At 36.2% G+C, this 25,093-nt stretch overlaps 1 protein-coding gene across 7 annotated transcripts in view; it reads right to left on the reverse strand.

Moving 5' to 3' along the window:
• Positions 1-25,093, reverse strand: part of PPP1R12A (protein phosphatase 1 regulatory subunit 12A) — a 136,222-nt gene that overhangs the window by 46,070 nt on the left and 65,059 nt on the right. For all 7 annotated transcript variants that reach the window (XM_054580155.1, XM_054580153.1, XM_054580151.1 and 4 more), the window contains exons 4-8: positions 13,105-13,264; positions 9,104-9,248; positions 2,249-2,323; positions 1,116-1,204; positions 804-961 (exon numbers count right to left, since the gene is read on the reverse strand). In XM_054580155.1, the coding sequence (XP_054436130.1) occupies positions 804-961; positions 1,116-1,204; positions 2,249-2,323; positions 9,104-9,248; positions 13,105-13,264 (627 nt within the window). The remainder of the gene's footprint in view (positions 1-803; positions 962-1,115; positions 1,205-2,248; positions 2,324-9,103; positions 9,249-13,104; positions 13,265-25,093) is intronic.

The following is a 25,093-nucleotide window of genomic DNA, read 5'->3' on the forward strand; positions in this document are numbered from 1 at the left end:
TAAAAAAAGAGAAAAGAGAAAGAAAACCAACCAAAAACACACACAAACTGCCTCATAATTACTATGTATTTCTGAATGTACACGTAAGATGAGTAAAAAAATAAAAATGGACTAGAAGGTTGCAGAAAGAACTCATGATAATGATTGTCTTTGGGAGGAAAGGTAAAGGGAAGTAGACTACAGTACATAAAGAAAACTATAATGTTTAATTTTATTAAAAGAAAAACTTAAAGCAAATACAGTTAAATGTCAACAGTTAAGTCTCGGTAGTTGGAATATGAGTAATTATTATATTACACTTTTCTATGTCATTAAAATTTCTCAAACAAAGTAAATTTTCCTATACCCCCAAAGGAAAGTATCTTGATTCATCCCCAACTTTCTAAAATTTTACTATTTCTTAGGTAATATTTGGGATGCTGCTGGGACCTACTTCTGGACTTTTGGGTCTCAGAAAACATTCTAGAGGAACATTCTTGAATTACTGTAAACCCATTTACATCCTATCTATACCATCCTAAGGGTGACTTGGAAGTCTCTTCACCTTCAAACCTAAAAAGGTCAGGAAAAAAATGGTGAACAAGAGCCTCTAATTAATTAGAGAACAATAAAATCACTATAGTATAAAAACTATACTATCTGAAAGGTAATTTCCTGGCTCAGTAGGTATCCAAACAAGTAGCAAATCAGTCTGAAAAGTTTCAAAATTAAAGACTGATCTCATGTTACGTTACACTGAATCAAAAAAAAAAAAAAAAAAAAAAAAAAAATCACTGAAAATTCTTTTATCCTTCAAACTGTACCTGTTTCAGCTTCTGATTCTGAGTCATCTTCCTCATCTTCTTCACTAGAGCAGCTGGATTCATCTTTCTTTCCTTCTTCTTCATCATCAACCTTTTCTTGTTCCAGAGATTCAATACGGGATGCGTTTTTCTCTGGCTCAATAATTAATGTCTCTTTGCTGTGAAAAGAAAATAGTTTCCAAATGATTATAAACACAAGAGGTCAAAATACATTAATTTTTTCCAGATCTACAAAATCTATTAATCATGCCTGTGACCATCATGCCAACTCATTCATAACAATAACAAAACCTACTTTAATATTTTACTTACTTTTTAAAGGTCTTCTGTGACTGATTATTGTCCATATTGGCTGTTGATTCAATCAGTGGAGATTTCTTCTCCCGTTTTTCACTATGGAGCTTTATAAAAGTTATGCAAAGGAAAATAAGAATACTATTAAAATATTAATTAGTAAAATACAAAATTTAAAGTAATAACAAACACTAAACAAAATAAAGCAAAGAAAATATTTAAGTTGTACCTGAAAAGAAAGGGGCTTAGATAAAGAATAAAAAAGTTAAGAGTTAAAATACTCCATGAAGGACTAAGTTGGATTCTTTAGGATCCCTCTCAACCTTTGTTCACTAAAAACTCAGGGTCCAATCTATTTTGCTTAAAAATCTGTTTCCTAGTTACATCACTCCTTGCTTATCCAGGGCCTGCTATTTGAGGAATCTAAAATTTTACAGCCTCCATCTTTTAAGAAAACTTTTTTTTAAATGACTCTGGAGAGAGGGGAAGGGAGGGCGAAAGAGAGGGAGAGAAACATCGACTGGTTGTCTCTTGCATGAGGCCTGAATGGGGACCAAGTCCACAACCCAGGCATATGCCCTGACCCAGAAGTGAAATGGCCATCTTTAGGTTTGCAAGATGACACCCAACTAACTGAGTCACACCCACCAGGGCCTAAGTAAACTTTCTTATAAACTTAGAACAACATGTTATTCTTCAGGGCATATACATTACAAGGTTCATTTTGTGAAGGGAGGTTAAAAAAATGGGGATAAGCCCTGGATGGTGTGGCTCAGTGGACTGAGTGCTGGCCTGTGAACCAAAGGGTCACCAGTTTGATTGCCAGTCAGGGAACATGCCTGGGTTGCAGACCAGGTCCCCCAGTTGGGGGAGTGCAAGAGGTAACCACACATCGATGGTTCTTTTCCTCTCTTTCTTCCTTCCTCCCTCTCCGCCCTCCAGAATAAATAAAATCTTAAAAAAAAAAAAAGGAGAAATGCAACACAGGTAAAATACCACCACTACGTCATCATTCTCTTTCACTGTCATTTTAGTTTTATGGTCAGAAAGTACAAAACATCACAAGAATACTTTTTTTTACCTGTCTGAAATTCAAAGCTATTAAGAGAATTCACTAATGTAGATAATTTTTAGACAGTCATCAAACATACCAGATTTTGTTTCTTTTGCAACTCTTCTAAATATCCTAAAATGTCTTCATCTGCTACATCAAAGGCTGTCTGGCCCTAGGTAAGAAACAAGGGGGTGGTGATAGTAAAATCTCAATGAATTATATAATGCCTTTGGTGATTCTGTATATTTATACAGAAAAAAGTTAGATAGCATTTTTATAGTAGTTAGAAAACATAGTACACATAACTTGAAGGAGATGTATGAGAAGTCATTGTGAGAGAAAAGCAGTTGATAGACTTTTCCTTACTTTTTTGGTAACAATTTTATTTAGATAAAATTCACATACCATACAAATCACCCATTTAAAGTACACAATTCAGTGGGTTTTTTTTTTTAGTATACTCACAAAGTTTTACAATTATCAACACAAACAACTTCAGAATATTTTGATAACCGTCCCCCCAAACAACATGTCTATTAGCAGACACCTCCCCACTTGTCCATCCCCGCTAGTCCAAGGCAACCACTAATCTACTTTCTGTAACTATGGATTTGCCTATTCCGGGCATTTCATATAAATGGAATCATACAACATGTGATCCTTTGTGACTAGCTTTTGCCATTTTGCATAATGTTTTCAAAGCTCATCTGTGTTGTACCATGTATCATTAATTCATTCCTTTTTATTGAATAATATTCCATTACATGACACTACATTTGCTAATCTATTTAGGAATTGATGAACATTTACTTTTGCCTTTGGTATATATAATGAATAATACTGCTATGAACATTTGTGTATAAGTTTTTGGTTGGGTATCTGTTTTCATTTTCTTGTAAGTATAGATAGTAAGTGTAATTACTGGGTTATATGGTAACTCCATGTTGAACTTTTGGAGGCCTTATTACTTTTTGATACTTCTATAAAAATTAACTAAACTCTTAGAGTAATAAAATAAAAATATGTATTTCTAAAATTATTAAAGTTTAGTTTGCCACAGGTATGTTTAAGTTTCAAAAATTAATACAGATGAACACCTGTTAATCTATTTTTATTCAGTGTGGAAAAGAATATTTAAAAGAGCTGCTGACTTAAATGTTAAGACCTAAAACCATAAAAATCCTAGAAGAAAACAAAGGCAGCAAAATCTTGGACATAGCTTATAGCAATATTTTATCAGATATATCTCCCCAGGCAAGGGAAACAAAAGAAAAGATAAACAAATGGGACTACATTAAACTAAAAAGTTTCTCACAGGAAAGAAAACTTCAACAAAATGAAAAAGACAAACTACAGAATGGGAGAACATGTTCGCCAATACATCTGATATGGGGTGAATATCTAAAATTTACAAAAAACTTGCAAAACTTAACACTAAAAAAAAAACCAAAACAAAAACCCACTTAAACAATGTACAAAGGACCCAATTAGACAATTTTCCAAAAAGGACATACAGATGGTCAGTAGACATGGTTAGATAAGATGCTCAATTAATCATCAGAGAAGTGCAAATTAAAACCACTTTGAGATATAATCTCACGCCTGTCAGAATGGCTATCACCAGTAAGTCAACAAACAGCAAGGAGGATGCGGCGGAAGGGGAATTGCACTGTTGGTGGGGCTTCAGACTGGTGCAGCCACTGTGGAAAAACAGTACGGAGACACCTCAAAAAATTAAAAATGGATCTGCCTTTTGACCCAGCAATCCCACTTCCGGGACTATATCCAAAGGAACCCAAAACACTAATTTGAAAGAATATAGCAGCCCTTTGTTCACTGCAGCATTATTTACAATCACCAAGATATAGAAGCAGCCCAAGTGTCCATCAGTAGATGAGCGGATAAAAACAACTATGGGATGTTCACATGGCCATAAAGGAGAAAGTTTTACCCTTGCGACTGTATGGATGGACCTGGAGAATAATACTGTAAATGAAATAAGCCAGCCAGAGAAGAACAAATAGTGTATGATTTCACTCATATGTGGAATCTAATGAACAAACTGAACTAACAAGCAAAACAGACTCATAGATGGAGAGCAGGATGACAGCTAAGGAGGGGGGCAGTGTGGGGGGACAGAGTGGGCAAAAAGGGAAAAGGACACATAAGCAACAGTGTGGTGATTGCAGGGGGGCAAGGGAGTATAAGGGGACTAAATGGTAATTAAAAAATACAATAAAAATTATTTAAAAAAATAAAAGATCTGCTGATCAAATACAGGAAGGATTTTTCCTGTTGCCTGCATTAGTTCTTATAATAACTCTACTGGTACAAGTTTCCAAAATGCCAAAATATTTAAATTTTTCAACCAGAAATCACTCTGAAAGGAAATTCAAATTTCTTTCGTAACAGGTATACCATTACGACAGCAAAGCCAGGTTGGTAGGTAATGACGACTTCTGAAATCATACAAATTCTTCCATTTAAAAACAAATAAAACGTTGTACAACTCTCAATTCTATACCAATATCAGGATATTGACATCTCCTTAGATAGGAGTTACATATCCCAACACAATATAATGAAATACAAGCTACTCAATATTTGAGCTGGTTTTTCCCTTGTCTATAAAATAAAAGATATGGTCTACGACATTTATCTTAAAAGTACATAAAATGCTGCTTTATCAAGATAGGGAATGTATGTATTTAAAATTTACAAGATTCAAAGATACTTTCGTATCTGCCTTTTCTTGTTAGAAGGTCTTCCCAGTAGGAAATTAAGAGACAATGTATACTTCCCAACCCAGACCAAAGTTTTAGCTTTAATAAATCCTTTCCCCTCATTTCTACCTTGAATATTATATGTTAAGAATTTCTTAGCATACAAGAATAATGGGCTTTGAGATGAAAAGATAGCTCAAAATTAGGAAGTGACTTTTAGATTAGCAATACATGTTAATCCCAGTGTTGCTCTATCATACTCTCTTTGTATGATTAATTCTATAATGTTACACATACTATACTTGTTAAGCAAACTGTGTTCAAGACCATGTTATTATGTGGAAATATCCTTTGGCTTCTATTTATTATTTTAAGAATTTATCAACCCTTCTCATAAATGAAATACTGCACCTTGAACATTTTTAAAAATTTTAATAAAATTTTAGCAGCAATTAAATCCAATGCAGTTATAAAAGAAAATTCCTTTATAAGAGTAAGAGAGGATCACCTTACTTATCTTTCTTTTTACTCTCCCCCTTAACAAATGAGGCTACTGTGCAAACAAAAGCTGACAGATAATAAAAACTAGAATAAGACATAGGCTATAATCACAGAAGAATTTCTAATTTCAAAAAAAGCACATCCATTACCTTAACCATTCTCTTTAAACAATGGCAAGGACAGTTATGAAGCCAACCAAGTGTAACTACTATAAAGTTACTATGCTTCATTAATGGGGTACTAATGAAGTAGGGCATATAAGCAGTCACTCAATGCAACCAGAAAACTATGGAGGAGGGCACAATGCTGAGGTATAAGAAAAATAAAAACTCATATCAATCACGAAAACTATCTTAAAAAAATTACTGCTTAAAAAAATCAGTTCACTGTTATCTGTAAATTACTAGGGCCATCCCAGTGCCACTGTATAACCACACAGTTCCTTCATCCTTCCTTCCTCACTTATTCTAACTGAACTGCTTTTGCAGTATGATCTCTCTTCACCTGTACAACAACCAGTGAAGTAGTCAGGACAAGTACTATGATGATTCCCATTGTACAGATAAGGAAACCTAGCCTCGAGTATCTGATATTTGCCCAAGGTCATTCAGGTAATGAAGGGAAAGTGGGAATAGAACCTATGTCTCTTTTGTTCTGTTGTTTTTATAGAAAATATGAAAAGGCTCAGATAGAGTAACAGCAGCAATTTTGTTATTCACTCAAATCTTTTAAATGACAGATATGAAGACAAAAAATTGTCTACTAGAGATTGTAACACTGCATTTAGAGACAATTCCAACACCAAAGGCACCTTGGTTGATATTTTTTAAAAAGCTAATCTTTGGGTACATTCTAGTAAAACAGCTCTTTTAATTAGTTAAGGGAAATAAACTAAAAATCTATTTAAAACATGTATCACATATTTTATAAGTTAAAATGACAGCAAATATGTTTTAAAAAGATTTTAATTTTTGAGAAGGTGAAACATAGATGACTTTCACTTGCGCTCTGACTGGGGACCCAATCCGCAACCTAGGCATGTGCCTTGATGGGGAATCGAACCATCCACCCATGAGCTTTCAGTTTGCAGAATAAAGCCCAATCAACTGAGCCACACTGGTCAGAGGGGGAAGGGAGGAGAGTCTTTTCTCTAGGGAGTGGTCTCCCTTTTTAGGGCCGGGGTAGGGAGGCTCTCTTTCCCCCTCAGTGGGGAGCTAGTCCCTCTCTAGCATGAGAGCTCCTGGCGGGCGGGGGAGCACGGGCTTTGAGCGATGCTTCTCTAGGGAGGAAAATCCAGTTTACAGAGGAAGGCCCCCTCTAGCTTGGGACGGTACCCTATCACTAGAGAGGGAGTCCTCTTGCTAGGAAGGGAGGCCCTCTCCCCTTTGCTTGGAGGGAGCCCCACCCTCCCTAAAAGAGGGAGTCCCTTTTCAGGACAGAGGCTCTCCTCTACGGAGAGAGCCCCTCTCCAAGGGGCCCCTATTGGGGTGGGCAGGAGACTCCCTTCCCCCTCTCTGGGGAGGGAGGAGTTCCTGTCTAGGGAGAGGCTGGAACTCCTTTGTAGAGATTGCGCCCCTCTACAGGTAGAGAGCCTGCCTCTCAAAATTGTGCCTCCGAGGAACGGTGGGCAAATAAATGTGTTTTAGAGTTTGCAAATAAGTTAAAAAATGAGGCTAAAACTTCTAAATACTGTAACTTTAGAACATTCTCCCCGATTTCATATAGAAAAATTTTCAAGCTTTCTATGATATGATTTACTGCATTTCCTATATTATACATTTCCCCAAATTATGTTTTCTATTAGTAAAGAATTTACCTAAACTTTGAAAATATCTTAACTACATTCTTAATATTATTTTAATAAGAAATTTAGCAAAAAACTTCAATTTACAAGTACTGAAGAAAGTATCAAATGACAAGGTAAATTTATATAGGCAGGCTTACATAATTAAGACTAATTTGTTCTGACTGAGCATGAAGTATGACACGTTATTTTAAAATGTAGCCAATGAAAAGACTAAGTCACACAGGCAAAATTATAAAATTAAAAGTCTTATAAAATGATCTTCCAATACTGTAGAATATAATTCTACAAAAAAAAAAAAAAAAAAGAAGCTGTATTTGGGTATATTCACATCATAAGAGCCTTTGGATTCCTATGTATATTATGTAGCGCCTTGCTATTAAAAGATGTCTGGAAAATTTTGATACTTTCTAAGAAAAATCATATTTTGATAAAAATTTAAAAATTATAGTTTTACAATGTATGAGTTAGTATCAGGAAAAAATAAAACATGAGAACACAAAAACTAAGGAAAGTTGCAAAAGACCTTAGCAGACTAAATGGAAACAATTATTAAGGCTTTATGAGAATTACTTGACTTTCTGATCATGTTCCTGAATTTGCAAAACTCAGATAACTTTATATGGTTGTAAAAAGGATAGCATTGTCCTAAAACAAGTGGAAAACCAAAAATTACTAAGGAATTAAGAGGCACAATTCTCTTAAGATCACATAAAGATGCACTAAAGTGATAAAATGAGGAGGGCAGGGGAGAGTAATGGGGGAAAAATGGGGACAACCATAACTGAACAATAATAAAAAATTTTTTTTAAAAACCCCAAATTAAAAATTAAATTAAAAAAATAAAATAAATAAAATAAGGTCTGTGCAGAAAAAAAAGTGACCCAAGGAACTGCTAATATAGTAATATAGAAAAAGAAAATAAAGCAAAATGATTTTATATGTACTTTTTTCCTAGAGCACAATTATGAATTGCATGACATAGGAGTTGGACCATGAGAGAACAGGTGCAAGATAAAATAATTTCTTCTCAGGCATACTACATATTGTGTATGTTTCACTAGCAAAGCAACATGTTTCAAGTAGGAAGTGATATAATCTTTTTGGAAAGCCATTTCAAGTAAATAAGCTTCTCTCTTCTGGCCCTTACCCGGAGGCCACTATCACTGAATGAACTGGTATCAGCACTGCCCATGCCAGTGGACAAGTGGCCTATAGGGGTATAATTTGGGAGACAGGAAGGCAGAACAGAGATCAGAAGGTACACAGATAATGCACTTACTAATTTCTTAAGGGAAAAAAAAAAAAAAATCCCAGCTGCTGGGGGAAATTTCTACAGAGAAGGAGAGGAATATGAATTGCCAAGCTAAAATGAGCTGGCCTTTAACTCAAAATTAAATACTATCAACATTTACCTATCTTCTAATGCTGATTACAAAACATTCTCACCTGATATAAATCCCCCAGGTTAAGTGGCTATCCATGTCACTTAAAAAGCTACTATGAGCAAGCTAAGAGGACTATCAGGTACAAAGAATTAGAAACACACTTCTACATGTATTCCAATTCAAATATAATGAAGGAAGAAAACAGTCACATAAAGATGTAAAATTTTCTTAAAGTTAGGAATTTTTAGAAATATATTGTAATATCAATTGAAATACCCAAATCTATTCTATACATATGATAATAATGGTTACTGAAAGAGTAATAATTCTTCCTATGCTGAAAAGGCCAAAACTACCTCATAGGTAGCTAAAAGACATAAACAATTAAAAATAAAAATCAATAAATAATTGAAAGAATATTGTTTTACATAGTAAAACTTAATACAATTATATAATTTACATTCTTTTAATATTTTTGAGACTAAAATTGTATTTCTAAAAGTTAAAATATTTAAAACACATATAAAAAGCCTTACCACTTTATTGACCATCTCCATATCACACAGATTGTCCACTAATATTCGACATGCTTCTTCTTTACCCCAGTGAGCTGCAGCATGAAGAGGTGTCCAGCCATCATAATCTTTAATATTAACATCATAGCCTGCCTGTATTAAAAGTCTAAAGAAATTATAGTTAGATAAATAATCATCAAAAACTAGAAATGAATAAATGTAATCAACAGCTTTATACCATGCGAGTTAACAAAAATTTGCAATATATTTCTCTTTTCATAGTTCAAATCTCCCCCTCTCATCAATGAAAGAGGGCAAAAGAAAGTAATTCTCAGAAAACACTGGCAAAGAGCATCTTCAATTACTGCTATAATAATGCATTAAGCTTTAATTAACTCCTAATGACTCTAAGTCTTATGGTTTGGTGTAACACTACTTAATTCTTGTTAATATGACCTGCAATTAAAATTTTCGTAGGAAAACCTGTAATTTTTCAATGTGAGATCAAAAATTACTGGATCAATTTGTATGTTAAACTGATTGTAGGGAAGTCTTTAGGTGCCCATATGATAAATCATTTCAGGCTACATGTATTCTAAAAATATACTCGTACCAAACAAATGTACTTGTAGCATTTCTGTTGCCTTACATTTGAAGAACTGGTTTGTGAAAACTTTCACAAACCTTTATGATCTACCATGGTAAATTTTCATAGGAAAATGACAATCTGACTGTTAGGAACAAAACAAAGCAAAACAAATATTCCAAGAGGTAGGGTCTACTTTTCTGTAGCAGTAGAAAGCAAATATTCTAATTATCAACAAAGCTAGAAAACAGAAATACATTTTAATACAATGCAAAGAGTTGCACAAATTATGTTAGTATGCCCTTCTAACTGTGTACTGACATAAACCTTTACTTTATTTAGAAATTAAGCTCACAGAGAGCAAAGAATGGGTCTAAAAACTGCACATAGCACAGCCCCACACGCACAGGCCAAACACTAAATACTTTACAGCTCAGGAAATCTGGTGACCTTTACCTTACTTTTCCAAGATGTAGAGCTTGAGAAGGGCTTCTTTTTACCTACAGGAGGTGGTAGTGATAGCTAATACATAACCCTTCATTTATTTATGTTTTAAGAACTGATTTCCTATTTCCTAACAATATCTAAAGCAGCTATTTCCAATCCTGGCTCCATACCAAAACTATCTGAAGAGTTTGTTAAAAAAAAAAAAAATTCCCCAGCTCCATCCCAGACCTACTGGATTAAACAGCTTATTAGGAGATTGGCCCTGTAAATCTACATTTTTAGTAAGTCCCCCATATGATTCTCATACCATTCACTGCCTATCACCTGCCTGTAGACCAACTTTTAAGAGCCACCAATCTTGTAAAGGGCAGGCTAACACATACAAATCCAGAGATTTAAACAAAAATATATCCATTAAAATAGAGACAGAAATAATACTCGAATATAAGATAATAAACAATATCCCCTGTTAGAAAATATAAACTAAATTAGTATTAAATATCCTGAACAACATAAAATTGTAAGTACCTGGGAGCCTGTGTGGAGAGGAAAGACTCAGGAAGGTAATACATTATCCCCCACCATGGCCCCCAAATATACGGTTATCTGCATATGCCGGGCCATACAAAAAATGTAAAACAGTACTTATTATATTCAAAGAGCTTGTAATGGAGGACAAAAGTCAAGTAAAAAAAAAAAAAACAATCAACCTCCACAGACAAGTTTTATGATGAAGATGCAATGAGAATACTGAACTGAAAAGCATCAAAAATCAATTGAAAGGGGTTTGCATATTTGGGGGCGAAGGGGTAAGCGGGGAGAATACATTTGAACAAAATACCCTCTATTTTTCCTTTCACATATATTTTTATTTATGTATTTTCATAAATAACATTCATAAAGTTCAAAAATAAAAAATAAATGCAGTATAGGGAAGCCACTCTCCTGATGCTGACCTTGAACCAGGTTCCCCTCCCTATAGATAACCAAGCTACTAATTTTGACTGAATCTTTAGAGAAGTTTTATGCATTGATAAGCAAATACAAGTAAAAGATTTTAAACACAAATTATGTATACTTCTCTCTCTGGTTCTGACACTTAACAATGCGTCCTGGTGCTCTTTCCATATCTTTATGTAGCATTTAATTGCTACGGAGTATTCAAATGAAAGGATGTATCACAATTTATTCCACCATTCTCCTGCTCCTATTACAAACAATGCTGCTAGCACATACCTTACTTCCTATGTGAGTGAGAATATCTGTTAAAAAATTCCCTGAGGTAGATCTGTTAAGCCAAAGAATAACCGTTACTTTGACAGAATCTGCTCAACTGTTACTTATTTTTCTACCAGTAATGTAGGAGTCCTTTTCTCCAACCTTGTCAACACAGGATGTCAAACATTTTAATCTCTGTAAATATGATAGATGAAAAATGATAATTCATTATAGCTTTATCTGCACTTATTATGAATGAAGTTGAGTATTTTATTTTTCATAGGCTTAAGAGCCTTGAACTGAGTCAAAGGATCGAAAAAAATGTGCCTCCAACTTGAAGAGATGGTGATCATTCATAGGTATCTAGACCTTCATAGATATCTAGACAGAAACAAGAGTAGGCATTAAGACATCATGACAGAATTTCAAGTATACATAGATGGAACAATGCATGCTTAAGGAGCAATGATAGCAGCTTAGTTTAAAAGAGGAGACAGTGGTCAGGTGACAAATGGTCTTTATGTGCTAAGTTGAGAAGTTTAACGTGTATACTGATCCCCACTGACAATCTTAATGATTTTTAAGAACCTGCGTAACCTAATTACAAAGACCACTTGAAAGCAGTCCAGAATCTATTTTACAGTGTAATCATCCAGTCCTCATATGTGTTTATATAAAGAAGTTTTAACAAATCATATTTACCTTTACCATATGTAATACTCTTTGATATTTTCAATTCTTTCTTTTAAAAAATTGCTGTTGGCAACCCACTAAACTCATTTCATGACCATTTTCAATGGGGTAAAAAGTTTGAAAAGTTTTGGAGTAGAGAGAAACAGATGCGAGACAAGGAAACTAATTAGAAGTTAACTGTACTACTCTAAGAGAAGGCTTAAGTTATTGAAATGAGTAGGAACTGAAAAAAGGAGGAAATCTGGGAATCGCTGATACACTTAAACTGCTTCATTATTTTTAATGAGGAGAGAGAATAAGAAAAACATGACATTACAAACCCAACAACAAAAGCAATAATAAAGGGTACAGCAGATTTTGCTAAGATCTTAAGGAAGTCTTACTTCCTTTCATATACACATAAAGTAAGTTACACTCTGAATTATTTTTTTTCACATAGTTGCCAACACCTTTGCATTGCATAAGTAAAAAAAGAAAAAAAAATTATTGCAACGTAAAGAAGCTTTGTTCCAAGGAACTTTATAACATATAGTCTAAGTTGCTTACAGCTTGATATTTACTCTTATGCAAATATAATAGCATTTGAGTCCCGGTGTTCATGTAGTAAAAAGATACTGTATTTTACATAAATTACATGTGAATATATATTCAATATGAACCAGGCTCTCAGAATTCTGAGAATTAAGCTCTCAAAATATATAAACAGAAATATGTTAATATATGACATTGTTCTTAGTCTCAGAAACCAGAGTTCACTTATCTGGGAACCTCAAAATATGACTCTGTGATAATTTATTAGCCCAGCAGGTAACAAATAATGGTTGTCTAACATTTATTAACTTATTGGAAATTGCAACTAAAGAATACACCTGTAAAATAACAAAAATTTGAGAGTGAAAAAAAGAGTTTTAGAAACAAATCAATAATTAACATTCAAGGTAGTTTTTCTTTCTGTAAATGAACATTAAGTAACTTTTATAAGCTGTTTTGAAATGTTTGCAGGTATCTTAAGAAAAGAAATACTGAAATAAAGAAAACAAACCAATGTAGGAAAATAACTGTGAAAAACAATACTTACTTTAAAACTTCTGTATAGCCTTTAGCAGCTGCAACATGAAGTGCTGTACCTCCAGATTTTGCATGCCGGACATCATTTATATGACCACTATTTAGCCATTGTCTTGCATCTCTTAGCATTATCCGTTCTTCTTCCTTTCGAGCTGCTTCAATATCAACCCCTGATAAAATTAAAATTGTTTTTATTTTTCTTCATAGAAAATGTCCTTTTAATGTCAGAAAATAAAGTGATCTAAAACATTTCAAGTTTAAATAAAAATTAAAAGTGAAAGTATTTTATTTTTTAAAAATGGGCTGCTTATTAACAAACTGGTAAATGAAAAATGTGGGAATACTGTAGATATTTTATTATCTACTGAAGATTTAGTTTTTTACCTCACCATATTATTTTGGCTCTTTTTCTTTTGTAACCTTTTCTGATTATTCTTTCTGTTCTTAAAAATGTGAACTTTTCCCTGGGTATATTATTTCTTGATAAAAATGTCTTTAAAAAATCAATCATATGTAATTAACTCTCAAATTTCTATCTACTGCTTTGACCAGTTCTCTGAACTCTAACCTATTAGGCACAAATGTACACTGAACACTTCAACCTGAAGGTGCAATCTTCATCTAAAATTTATCAGACCTTAAAACAGATTCTTCTCTACTCAATTCTCTTTCTTTTTCCAACGTAACTACATTGTCCATACTATTAATATTAGTTTTAAAATTTAATAAGTAGATGTTCATTAATTTAGAAGAATTTATTAAGCACTGTGCTAGGTTGAGATAAGAGTGGAGAAAATTCAAAAAGGAACAGGATACTCTAGTTCTTACCTTCAAAGAGATCAACATCCTGGAAAAAAAAAAAAAAAAGCGAAATAGAAAAGATAATCCTGAAATTCATGAATGATCTCATTTTGTCTTATGGCTTCACTGGCTGGCTATTTAATAAACAGTACATACCACAAGGCATTTACAGTCTTACTAGAGAAGAATATGAATTTATTAAAGGTAAAGATACTGGTTTTTTAATCTTAATCCCTACTGTGGGGATGATTACCTGATACAAAGAGGGATCAATAAGTAAATGTTTACTAAATAAATAATAAATAAATGAGTAAAAAAAAAAAATCAGACACGCACACATACACTCACATCTCAGTTAAGATCCGTTATAAATCATATATCCATGTACCCAACTGCCTGTTCAGGAATTTTTTTAAAAAAGATTTTATTTATTTATTTTTAGACAGATGATAAGGGAGTGAGAGAGGGAGAGAAACATCGATGTGTGGTTGCCTCTCAAGCGTCCCCGCTAGGGACCTAGTCTGCAACCCAGGCATGTGCCCTGACTGGGAATCCAACCGGCAACCATTTGGTTCGCAGGCCGGTGCTCAATCTACTGGGCCACACCAGCCAGGGCTGTTCAGGATTTTTTTATTGATCCATCCATCCAATATGTACTGAGTGTCTACTATATGTTAGGTACTTTATAATGTGCTTTATTAAATTCACTTTATAAAGTGAACTCATGTTGCAGATGTACATCTCTGTGAAGAAAAAGCCGGGTAAAGGACACAGAATAATGACAAAGAGGTGTTATTTCGTATGAAATGATAAAGAACAGTCTCTTTGATAAGGTGACATTTACAGCAAGAAATGAAGCGACAGTCATACTATATTATAGGAGGACATTCTAAGTAGAGGGAAGCAGTAGTAGGCTCTGAGGCAGAAGCCTGCTTGTAATGATCTTTTGATTAGGAAAAACAGGGTATTTACAGTGAACAGAGTGACAGAATCTCCAACTAAAAAGTTAAAAACAGAAACTGAAGTATTAATTTGAAGGCTACAGTAATAATTCAGGGAAGAGATGATGGTTACTAAAACCCAGGTGGTAGTAATGAAGTTATTAAAGAGGTTAGATTCTGTGTTCTCCAAGGAACACCAATGGAACTTGCTAGTAGTTTGGTTGTAGGAGAAAAAGAGAAGTCAAGGATGAATCAGGGGTTTTTAGCTTGGGCAACTGAAGTTTGTTCTTGTTTTGTTTTTTAAGTGTGTGTGTGTGTGTGTGTGTGTGTGTGTGTGTGTGTGTGTGTGTGTGTGTGTATTTTAAAGATTTTATTTATTTATTTTTAGAGAGAGGGGAAAGGAGGGAGAAAGAGATGGAGAGAAACATCAGAGTGTGGTTGCCTCTTGCACACCTCCAACTGGACACCTGGCCTAGAACCCAGGCATGTGCCCTGACTGGGAATCGAACCAGCAACCCTTTGGTTTGCAGGCTGGCACTCAATCCACTGAGCCACACCAGCCAGGGCTGAATTAGTTTTTAATATGAAAAATGTGAAGTCTGAGAAGCCTTAATAGACATCTAATCAAAGATATCAAGTAGTCAGTTGGACATTTGAAGTCTGGAGAACAGAAAAGAGGTCAAGACTAGGCAAATAGTTTAATATAATAAATTAATATGACATGGGTACCCCAACTCAATGCTAAAATCTTAACTCAATTTTCCCTACACAAACTTCTTGCTGCCTGTCTTGTGTTTTCTATACTAGGTACCGATACTTACCCAACAACATGGAAGACCCTTAATCCATCCCTTTAATTACCAGATTTTGAGTAGACCGTCTTCTTGATGGCCCCTATTTCTTAGTTCCTATCTTGTATCTCACATTTTCCCTACTACTACTGGCTTGTAACTCATTCAGTGTCAGTCCCTTCGAATTTATTGCACACACAAATGTCACACTAGTGTTTCTGTATCAAAATGTAATTTCCCTGGCTGGGTGGTTCAGTTGATTGCAGTATTGTTCTGTACGCCAAAAGGCGGCAGGTTCAATCCCCTGTTGGGGCATGTGGAGGAGGCAACTGATTGATGTTTCTCTCTCACATCAATGTCTCCCCCTCTCTTCTCTCTCTCTAAAAATCAATAAATATATGCTTGGGTAAGGATTTTTTAAAAATTTAAAAAATATATATTATTATCTGATTTTTTTGACATTAAGTTGCTCATCTCGTGTAAGAGAAAGCTCAAGCTCTTTAGTGCAGCACACAAAGCCTCTTATACTCTAAATGCTTTTTCAGTCTCTAGTCTTCCTCCTCTATCATAACTCATTGTTCTAACCATCTAGATCTTTGCCTAGGTCCCCAACCAAGTACATCATGCTTGTGTGTTGTTGTACAAGCTTTATCCTCTACCTGGATTTGTATCCTTGATTGGTTAACAAATTACCATTTATTCAAGATAGATAAACTGTTGAACTCAAACTCAATTTTTAAAAAGTGACGATCATTAAAATTTTTTTTAATCCCAAGATTATACAAGTATAGATACGTCATCTTCAAAGTAAAGATTGAAATATCTCATTACCACATTTGAAAGAAATGTGTTTTTCCAAATAGACTTTCTAAAAACAATCAATTATATACACTATATATGTGTAATGAACAAAACCTATTATAGTCTTTATTTTATAAGTATCACTTCTTTGGCCCTGGCCGGGTAGTTCAGTTGGTTAGAGTGTTATGCTACAATGCCAACGTTGCAGGTTTGATCTCTGGTCAGGACACATACAAGAATCAATCAATGAATGCAAAAATAAGTGGAACAACAAATCAATATTTCTCTCTCCCCTCCCTCCATCTCCAAAATCAATAAATTAAAAAAAAAAATCACCATTTCCATAATAAAGCACTTTTATATATTAAAAATTTACTACCAAAAGATATTTGGTCCATCTTATTTAAGATGCCTTCTACTGTTACTCAGAAAAAAATTATAAAGCTGCATTATAATACATTAAGAACCTTTCTTACTAAATGATTTTTCTGTTTTACTTATGCTTTATTCTTTTACTATGTCTTTTTAAAACATGAGCCTCTTTATTATCTTTATCCTTTTTTGCTTTTATTATCTTCAAAATTCTGAGTTGCACTGCCTTTTATTATTCATTTTAAATGTCCTCTGAACTTGAAATAAAAAACAACTACTTTTATTTACATACATACATACATATTTATTTTTAGAGAGAGTGGAAGAGAAGGATAAAGAGATGGAGAGAAACATCAATTGGCTGCCTCTCGTCCGTGCCCTGACCAGGGACTGAACCTGTAACCTAGGTATGTGCCTTGACCGGGAATCAAACTGGCAACCTTTTGCTTTAGGGAACTGAGCCACACAGGTCAGGCTCAAAAATACCTATTTATTACTTCTAGATTTATCTATTTTCATGCTATATTTATCTAATTACAAAACAATTACAATTAAAGGTGGGGTGGAGCTTAGGTACAGTTGTGTGTGTCACTGTGACACTGCTTAAATCTTGCTTACAGTCTTCATATTCCGCATGTTTGAATGCCTCTATCAACCATGGATGTCCTGTCAAACTTGAACCTTGGGACATTTCTGGATTCCCAGTAAGCATCAGAGAAGCAGGCCCAAGGCTGGGATGATGAGTCAGTGGTCTATGGAGGTGGGAAGAGCACCAGACTTTTTTGAGTCAAAAACCCACATATGATAATCATATGAGCCTCAGTTTTGTTATCTACAAAATAGGAATGCAGATAATTGGCTGTGAGAACCAATGTGGAGTATAAAATGATTTATAACCCTCAAATTATGCCACAATTTATGCCATAATATGCCACAAATTATGCCATAATATGGTAGGTGGTGTAGACTTGGTTCAAAGTCTCATCAAGACTGCTAGGCCTCGTACGTGGTCACTGGCACCCGAGTTGTGCCACACTAGGGTGGAGGTGATGGCTTCTCCCACCATCCTTCTGCTCTGGGTTTTTCAAACTTTGGAATGCATCCCAACAGGGCTAGAAAATAAATGTGGTGGGTTGTAACCTATGCTAAAAAAACCAAACAAACCAAAACAAAAAATCCCCCACAAAAACAAGAACAAAAACACAAAACAAAACAAACACCACAAAATAGAAAATATCAGAGTGCATTGCACACAGTAAGGATAAGTTTAGTTTCATGAACAATGCTTCATGGAAGCATTTCTTTTGCTTCCATGCATTTTTTACATGGGTCATGATTCCCAAAGTCTTAACGCCAGTGCTATGGATAGAGAAAGCTGTGGAGAAGAGGCACACCCCTTAGGCCTAACCATAACAATTGCACAAAACAGTGAAGCTCCAAGTATGTGCCAGAAACTATGCTAATTGTTTTTCTAAATATTATTTGATTATTACAGGTATTGACATTCCCATTAAATGTATGAAAAGAGTGAGGCTCAGTGAGATTAAGTGATTTGCCCAATGTTTTACAGTCTGTTCAGTATGCCGTAATAAAATAACATAGCTGGGTGGCTTAAACAACAGAAATTTTCTTCTAATTCTCATGGTTCTGGAGGCTGGAAGTCCCAAGACCGGCTGATTCAGTTTTGCTGAGGACCCTCTTCCTTGCTGAGAGATGGCTGCCTGCTCACTGTGTTCTCATGTGGCCTTTCCTCTGTGCATGTTTATAGAGAGATCGCTCTCTTCCTCCACTTGTGAGGCCACAGTCCTACTGGACTAGGACCCTACCCTAATGACCTCATTTACCCTCAACTATCTGCTAAGGCCCCATCTCCAAATACAGTCACACTGGGAGTTAAGATTTGAACATATGAATTCTGAGGAATCACAATGAAGTCAGTAGCACATAATGTCCCACGGCAAATAATAATAGGACCCGAATTTGAACCCAAACTGGAGCCCCAGTGTTCCCCAAATGCTCTGCTGCTTCACTAATCCATGTTTGTTCCCCGAAACACTGCAGGAAAGTGTAGGACTTAGAGCTGGAAGCAGCAGAGCCTGGTAGCCAAGCACACAGGCTTAAAGGGTCATAGAGAGCTGGGACCAAGCTCTGGGACTTTGGGCAAACTGCTTTGCACTCTGTAAAATGGGGCTCTAAGAGAGCTGTTCATAGCGTCGGCACGCTGCGAAGATTAAACAGGAAGATGCAGGTGGAAGGACAAACACAGATGAAGCCTACCACAGTAGTCTGTGAAAGCCGGGGACTCTGTATTCCAAGTGCCCCAGAACAGTGGTGGGAACTTAGTATGTCCTTTTAGCAAACACTGCAAATGGATTTTTCAATTGTCACTGTTAGTGACCAAAATACCGAGTTTGTCAGTACTAGCTTTGCTTATTACCATTATAACACCCTGGGCAAGATGCTGAACTGGGTGAGACTGTTCCCTGTCTGTAAAATGAGGATCATAGTGACCCCAACCATCAGAATTGATGTGAGGATCACTGGATAGCTGTGGACAGTATCCAGCAGTGCCTCACAAATGCTGGGCATCAGGACCACTGAAGGAAGAGTTGGGCACCCTAGCCTCTCTGTGCTGGATTTTCATAGTTTGGCAGGTGATACTTGACACAGGATCACTGTTCTGGAGGATAAAGGAAGCTGGAGGGTTCATTCCAATAATGAGCTGGGAGAATCAGCCTCCGCCGTCCAGGTTCACTTACTGCAACCTGCACAGATGTGGTGGGTGAGCGGGCGTGAACAACTGACTGGCTGGCACTATCTATGGGCCCTGGTGATTGTGATGCATTATGATTCTATGAAGAAAGCAGAAAGGTGGGAACCATGTGGCAAGGGCAGCATCCATCAATACAGATGCTAGCACCGCCATGTGTCATAGGGCTGCTCAATGGAGGACCAGCAGCTGGACTCTGGGGCCTATTGCAGGGAGGGAGTCTTCTCCTGCAGAATGGAGGGATCCTTAGGGACAAGGCCCGTCTTGGAGAATTCTGGTAAATTCCCAGGGACTTGGTGCACTGCAGAATGTGTTGTTGTGGGAGAGATGGGTCAACAGTCTGCCCAAAACTAGGTATGGAACCCACAACCTAGGTATGTGCCCTGACCAAGAATCAAACTGGCCACTTTTTGCCTTGTGGAATGATGCCCGACCAACTGAGCCACACAGGTCAAGACAAAAATACCTACTTCTTACTTCTAGATTTATCTAATTTGATGCTATGTTTATCTAATTATAAAGCAATTATCCTTTTTGGCTTCCAAATCATGGTCTTCGATGAATTACATAAAAATAAAACAATGTTAAAATTAAAGTATACATACAGAGAGAGCAGGGTAACAGTTAAGGGGGGTGAGGAGGTTGGGGGTGGAAGAATTGAGCAAAAAGGATTGATGGACATGGACAACAGTGTGGTTACTGCTGGGTGTGGGAAGGAAGTGGGCATAAGGGGACTAAATGATAATAGAGAAAATACAATTAAAAAAAGTCTATGTAAGGGAAATTTTTTATTCTTAAGAAAACCCAGTTAAAAAAGAAAAAAATCTTCTCTCATTCTTAAAGTTAAAAAAAGGTTTACTGGACTTCTGGCCATGATGGAGGCATAGGGAGACACACTTTGCCTCCTCACACAACCAAAAGAAGGACAAGAACAAAATAATAAGCAGAACTGCCAGAAAATCAAACTGTGTGGAAGTCTGACATCCAAGGATTGAAAGAAGAAACATTCATGCAGACTGGGAGGAGGGGTGGAGTCGAACAGCTGGAGCAGAGAGGACCCAGGGCAGGGCAGCCACTGGAGGACTGGGACAGGCAAGGCGGCGGCTGGCAGACAGGGTGGCCCCACATTTGCTTGTGGATGAACCAAGAGGAACAACTGGGGAGTGAGACAGATGGTGCAACCTGGGGTTCCGGCGCAGGGAAGTGAAGCCCCAAAGCCTCTGGCTGTAAAAACCTGTGGGGGTTGTGGCAGCAGGAGAAACTCCCAGCCTCACAGGAGAGCTTGCTGGAGAGACCAACAGGGTCTGAGAATGTATACAAACACACCCACCCAGGAATCAGCACCAGAAGGGCCCAGTTTGCTTGTGGGGAGTGGGGGAAGTGGAAGTGACTGAAAGCCAGCCCAGGGCCGAGCAAGCAGCACTGTTCCCTCCCTGACCAGCCCCCCCCCCCGCCCCCACATACAGCATCACAACGCAGTGACCTGGGTGGCCCTGCCCTGACGAATACCCATGACTCCGCCCCTTACAAAGTTACAGGCTCACTGAGACAAATAAAAGTACGGCTCAAGCGAAAGAACAGATCAAAACTCCAAAAACACAATTAAGGGATGAAGAGATAGCCAACCTATCCGACGCACATGGAAATCAAAACACTGGTAATCAGGATGCTCACAGAAATGGTCGAGTATCGTTGCAAAATGGAGGAAAGAGTGAAGGCTACACAGAGTGAAATAAAGAAAAATTTACAGGGAACCAACAGTAAAGGGAAGGAAACCGGGACTCAAATCGACAATTTGGAGTTGAGGGAAGAGAGAAACATTCAACCAGAACAGAATGAAGAAACAAGAATTCAAAAAACTGAGGAGAAACTCAGGAACCTCTGGGACGACTTTATACGTTCCAACATGTGAATCATAGGGGTGCCAGAAGGAGAAGAGGAAGAGCAAGAAATCAAAAACTTACTTGGAAGAATAATGAAGGAGAACTCCCTCGATCTGGCGAAGGAAACAGACTTCCAGGAAATCCAGGAAGCTCAAGAGAATCCCAAAGAGGTTTGGACCAAAGGAAGCACACACCATGGCACATCATAATTAAGTTACTGAAGATTAAAAATAAGGAGAGAATCTTAAAAGCAGCAAGAGAGAAGGAGAGAATTGCCTACCAAGGAGTTCCCATAAGACTGTCAGCTGATTTCTCAGAGGAAACCTTGCAGGCCAGAAGAGGCTGGAAAGGAGTATTCAAAACCATGGAAGGCAAGGACCTGCATCCAAGATTACTCTATCCAACAAAGCTATCACTTGGAACGGAAGGGCAGATAAAGTGCTTCTCAGATAAGGGAAAGCTAAAGGAGTTCATCAGTCACCAAGCCCTTATTATATGAAATGTTAAAAGGACTTAACCTAAGAAAAATAAGATGATCAAAAACTATGAGCAGTAAAATGACAAAAGACTTACAACTATCAACAACTGAACCTGAAAAATAAACTAAGCAAACAACTAGATGAGGAACAGAATCACAGCAACAGAGGTTACATGGAAGGTTGTCAGCAGGGAGGGGGTGGGGAGAGAATGGGTGAAAAGGTACAGGGAATAAGCAGCCCAACTTGTAGGTACAAATTAGACAGGGCGAGGTTACGAATTGTATAGGAAATGGAGAAGCCAAAGAGCTTATATGTACAACCATGGACATGAACTAAGGCAGGTGGAGGGAAATAAAGGAGACAGAAAATAATGGGACAACTGTAATGGCATAATCAATAAAATATATATTAAAGAAATAAAAATTGCTTTGAAAATGAAAAAGGTTTACCGATTAGAGTTGTATTCTGCTTACTTCATTAAATTTTTTTTAAAAAACCCTTCATTGTACTATATATTACAATACTTGTTTTCTAACCCCAGTGCTTTAACTAGTTAGTGACCTTGAGAAAGCCTTAAATTCTCAGAATATAAGTATAGTGGGTTTAGAACTGATACTCAAATGAGACTACTGAGTTTCAATCCCTGATCTGCCATTTATTATCCTGGGCAAGATATTTAATCTATGCTAATATTCAGTTTCTTTATTTGTAAGATAGGGGTAATGAAAGTATCTATCCCACTGGGTTGTTGTTAGGATTAAATTATTTGATATAGTCAGGAGTGCAAGGTGTTAACTGCCATTATAAGACCTAAAAGTCTGTGATTTTGTCTCTCTTTTCTTGCCTTATGGTCTAATAGAAAGTAAAGCTTATAATGCATTTAACTGGTCTTTAATCTACCTACTATAATGAAGGTTAAACAATGAAAACAATAGGTAATAAAACTAAATGGAATATAATAAAGTGATTAGACTATTTAACATTTGTCATTACTACTGAAAAACAATAAATATTAGGTTGAAATGTAGCCAAAATCTCTTAGGTAAGAAACAACATAATTAAACTGAAATCTGGTCCACTAAGAAATACAAAAATTGATTTGTGTCCTGAGTGAAATAAAGAAAATTACATTAAAATATAAACCAGAAATTGGTTTAGCTACTGTTCAATCATTACTACTTTCAAAGGAAATTTAGACATTAATTTGTTATTAATCAAATATATTAGAATAAGAAATAAGAGCCAAAAATGATTAAAGAACTTAAAAATATTAAATAACTTTCATATCAGGATAAACAAGGATGTGCTCTTTTTAAAAATTAGTAAAATCAATTAGCAATATTCCTATCTTTTCATTTCTCTGGTATATTGTAATGCTATATAAATGTATTTTTCCCATTTTATAAATAGTGATCATTAAGTTTTCTAGGAAAAATCCTTAATAAATGCACTCTGGCCCTGGCCAGTTGGTTGGAGCATCATCCCATACACCAAATGATTGTGGGTTTGATCCTCAGCTAGGGCACATACTTAGGCTGTGAGTTCGACCCCCTACTGGGGGGGGCATGTATGGGAGGCAACCAAATTATGTTTCTTGCATTGGTGTTTCTTTCTCCCCCCATTTCCTCCTTCTCAAAAATCAAAATAAACGTATCAAGTGAGGATTTAAAAATAATAATAAAATGCAGTCTGGTACATTGATGAATGTGGGCTTAAGATATCTATCACACTATATGGGACTGAACTACAGCACCACTTCCTACCCGTATGACCTTGGGCAAATCATTAAGCCCCAATTTCAGATCTGTAAAGTGGGGATAATAGTAGTATTAACCTCTTAAATTGCTGTGAGGATGAAATAAAATAATGCACATAAAGCTCTTTGTTCAATGCCTGGTATATAACCAGCATTTAACAAGAGTGAGCTCCTATTATTAGTATTAGCTCTTCACTTTTCAGTTCCAGGGTAATCTCACCCACCCTTTCCCAGAATTCCCCCGTCACGTATTATTCTCCCAGATTTACATATTCCATCCTGACATCTCCTAAGTTCCAACAGTGTACCAGACACTGTCATGCAGAAATGCTTTAGCCCCCACAAACTCAATATATCCCAAAACAAACTCATGTACTTCCTAAATCTTTTCTGGCTTTGCCCCACATTTTCCCATATAAATTCATCCAGATATCACTTCTAAAACTGTAAACTTCAGGAAGTATATAATTTTTTTCCTTCATCTCTATATTCAATTCTTCACTGAACTGTTTTAATTTTACCTTAATATTTCCTCAAGACAGCCCTACTTTCCTATCTTAAATGTTAATAGTTTTGGTCCTTACTACCTTTCTCCTGGACTTTAAGGGCCTTCTTCAAAGAAGGCATAACACCAGGAACCCCTCCCATTATAATTCATCCTCCAAAATGCTACAAGCTTTATTACTGAAAACCAAATCCAATTTAATTGAATTAATTTCCTGCTGAGATCTTTGTTGCATCTGTCTAATGCTTACAAAATACATGTCCTTCACCATTTGGCTCCAGCCCAACCTTTTCAGGCCTCACCTCCAACTCCTACTAATTCCATCCTGACTTTCTACTCCCATTACAGTTGTAATGAACTCTCCGCATATCCAATGTCTCCAATTCCTTTCTTGCACATGTTAATAGCCTTGCCTGACATGCCTCTTCTGTCCATTGCCTCCCTTCCCGCCAAGCAAATTCCTCAAATCTTCACTTCGAAACCTTTCCTGACTACTGTAGTTATAGCCTTTTCTCTTCTCCCACAACATTCAGTTCATATCTATATTTTAGCACATAATACATGACACTGTGAAGCTGTTAATATGTGTCACTGTGAAATTCTTAAGAACACAGATTGACTTCTTTTTTTTTCTTTAATACCTAGCACTCAAAACATTTGCTGACATATTAATCAATACTGAATGATCATTTCAATTAAAATCAGCACTGCTGTTGGTTTCCTTTATATAAAGGAAAACCAAAGGCAAGAAGTTTTCAGTAGTTCCCCACGCCTCTCTTAGTTTGTAATAATTGCTACTAGTAGACAGTATAAGAAGATTTATTTTAACCACCGGTTTACAGGAAATTGTTAGCTATCTATCTGGGCACTCATTAGGACAAGATGGCAGATAAGGTACTC

This window comes from Pteronotus mesoamericanus, unplaced genomic scaffold (assembly GCF_021234165.1).
Source record: "Pteronotus mesoamericanus isolate MK-2021 breed Mesoamerican mustached bat unplaced genomic scaffold, CSHL_Meso_final contig_56, whole genome shotgun sequence".
In the NCBI taxonomy this organism is placed as follows: Eukaryota; Metazoa; Chordata; class Mammalia; order Chiroptera; family Mormoopidae; genus Pteronotus; species Pteronotus mesoamericanus.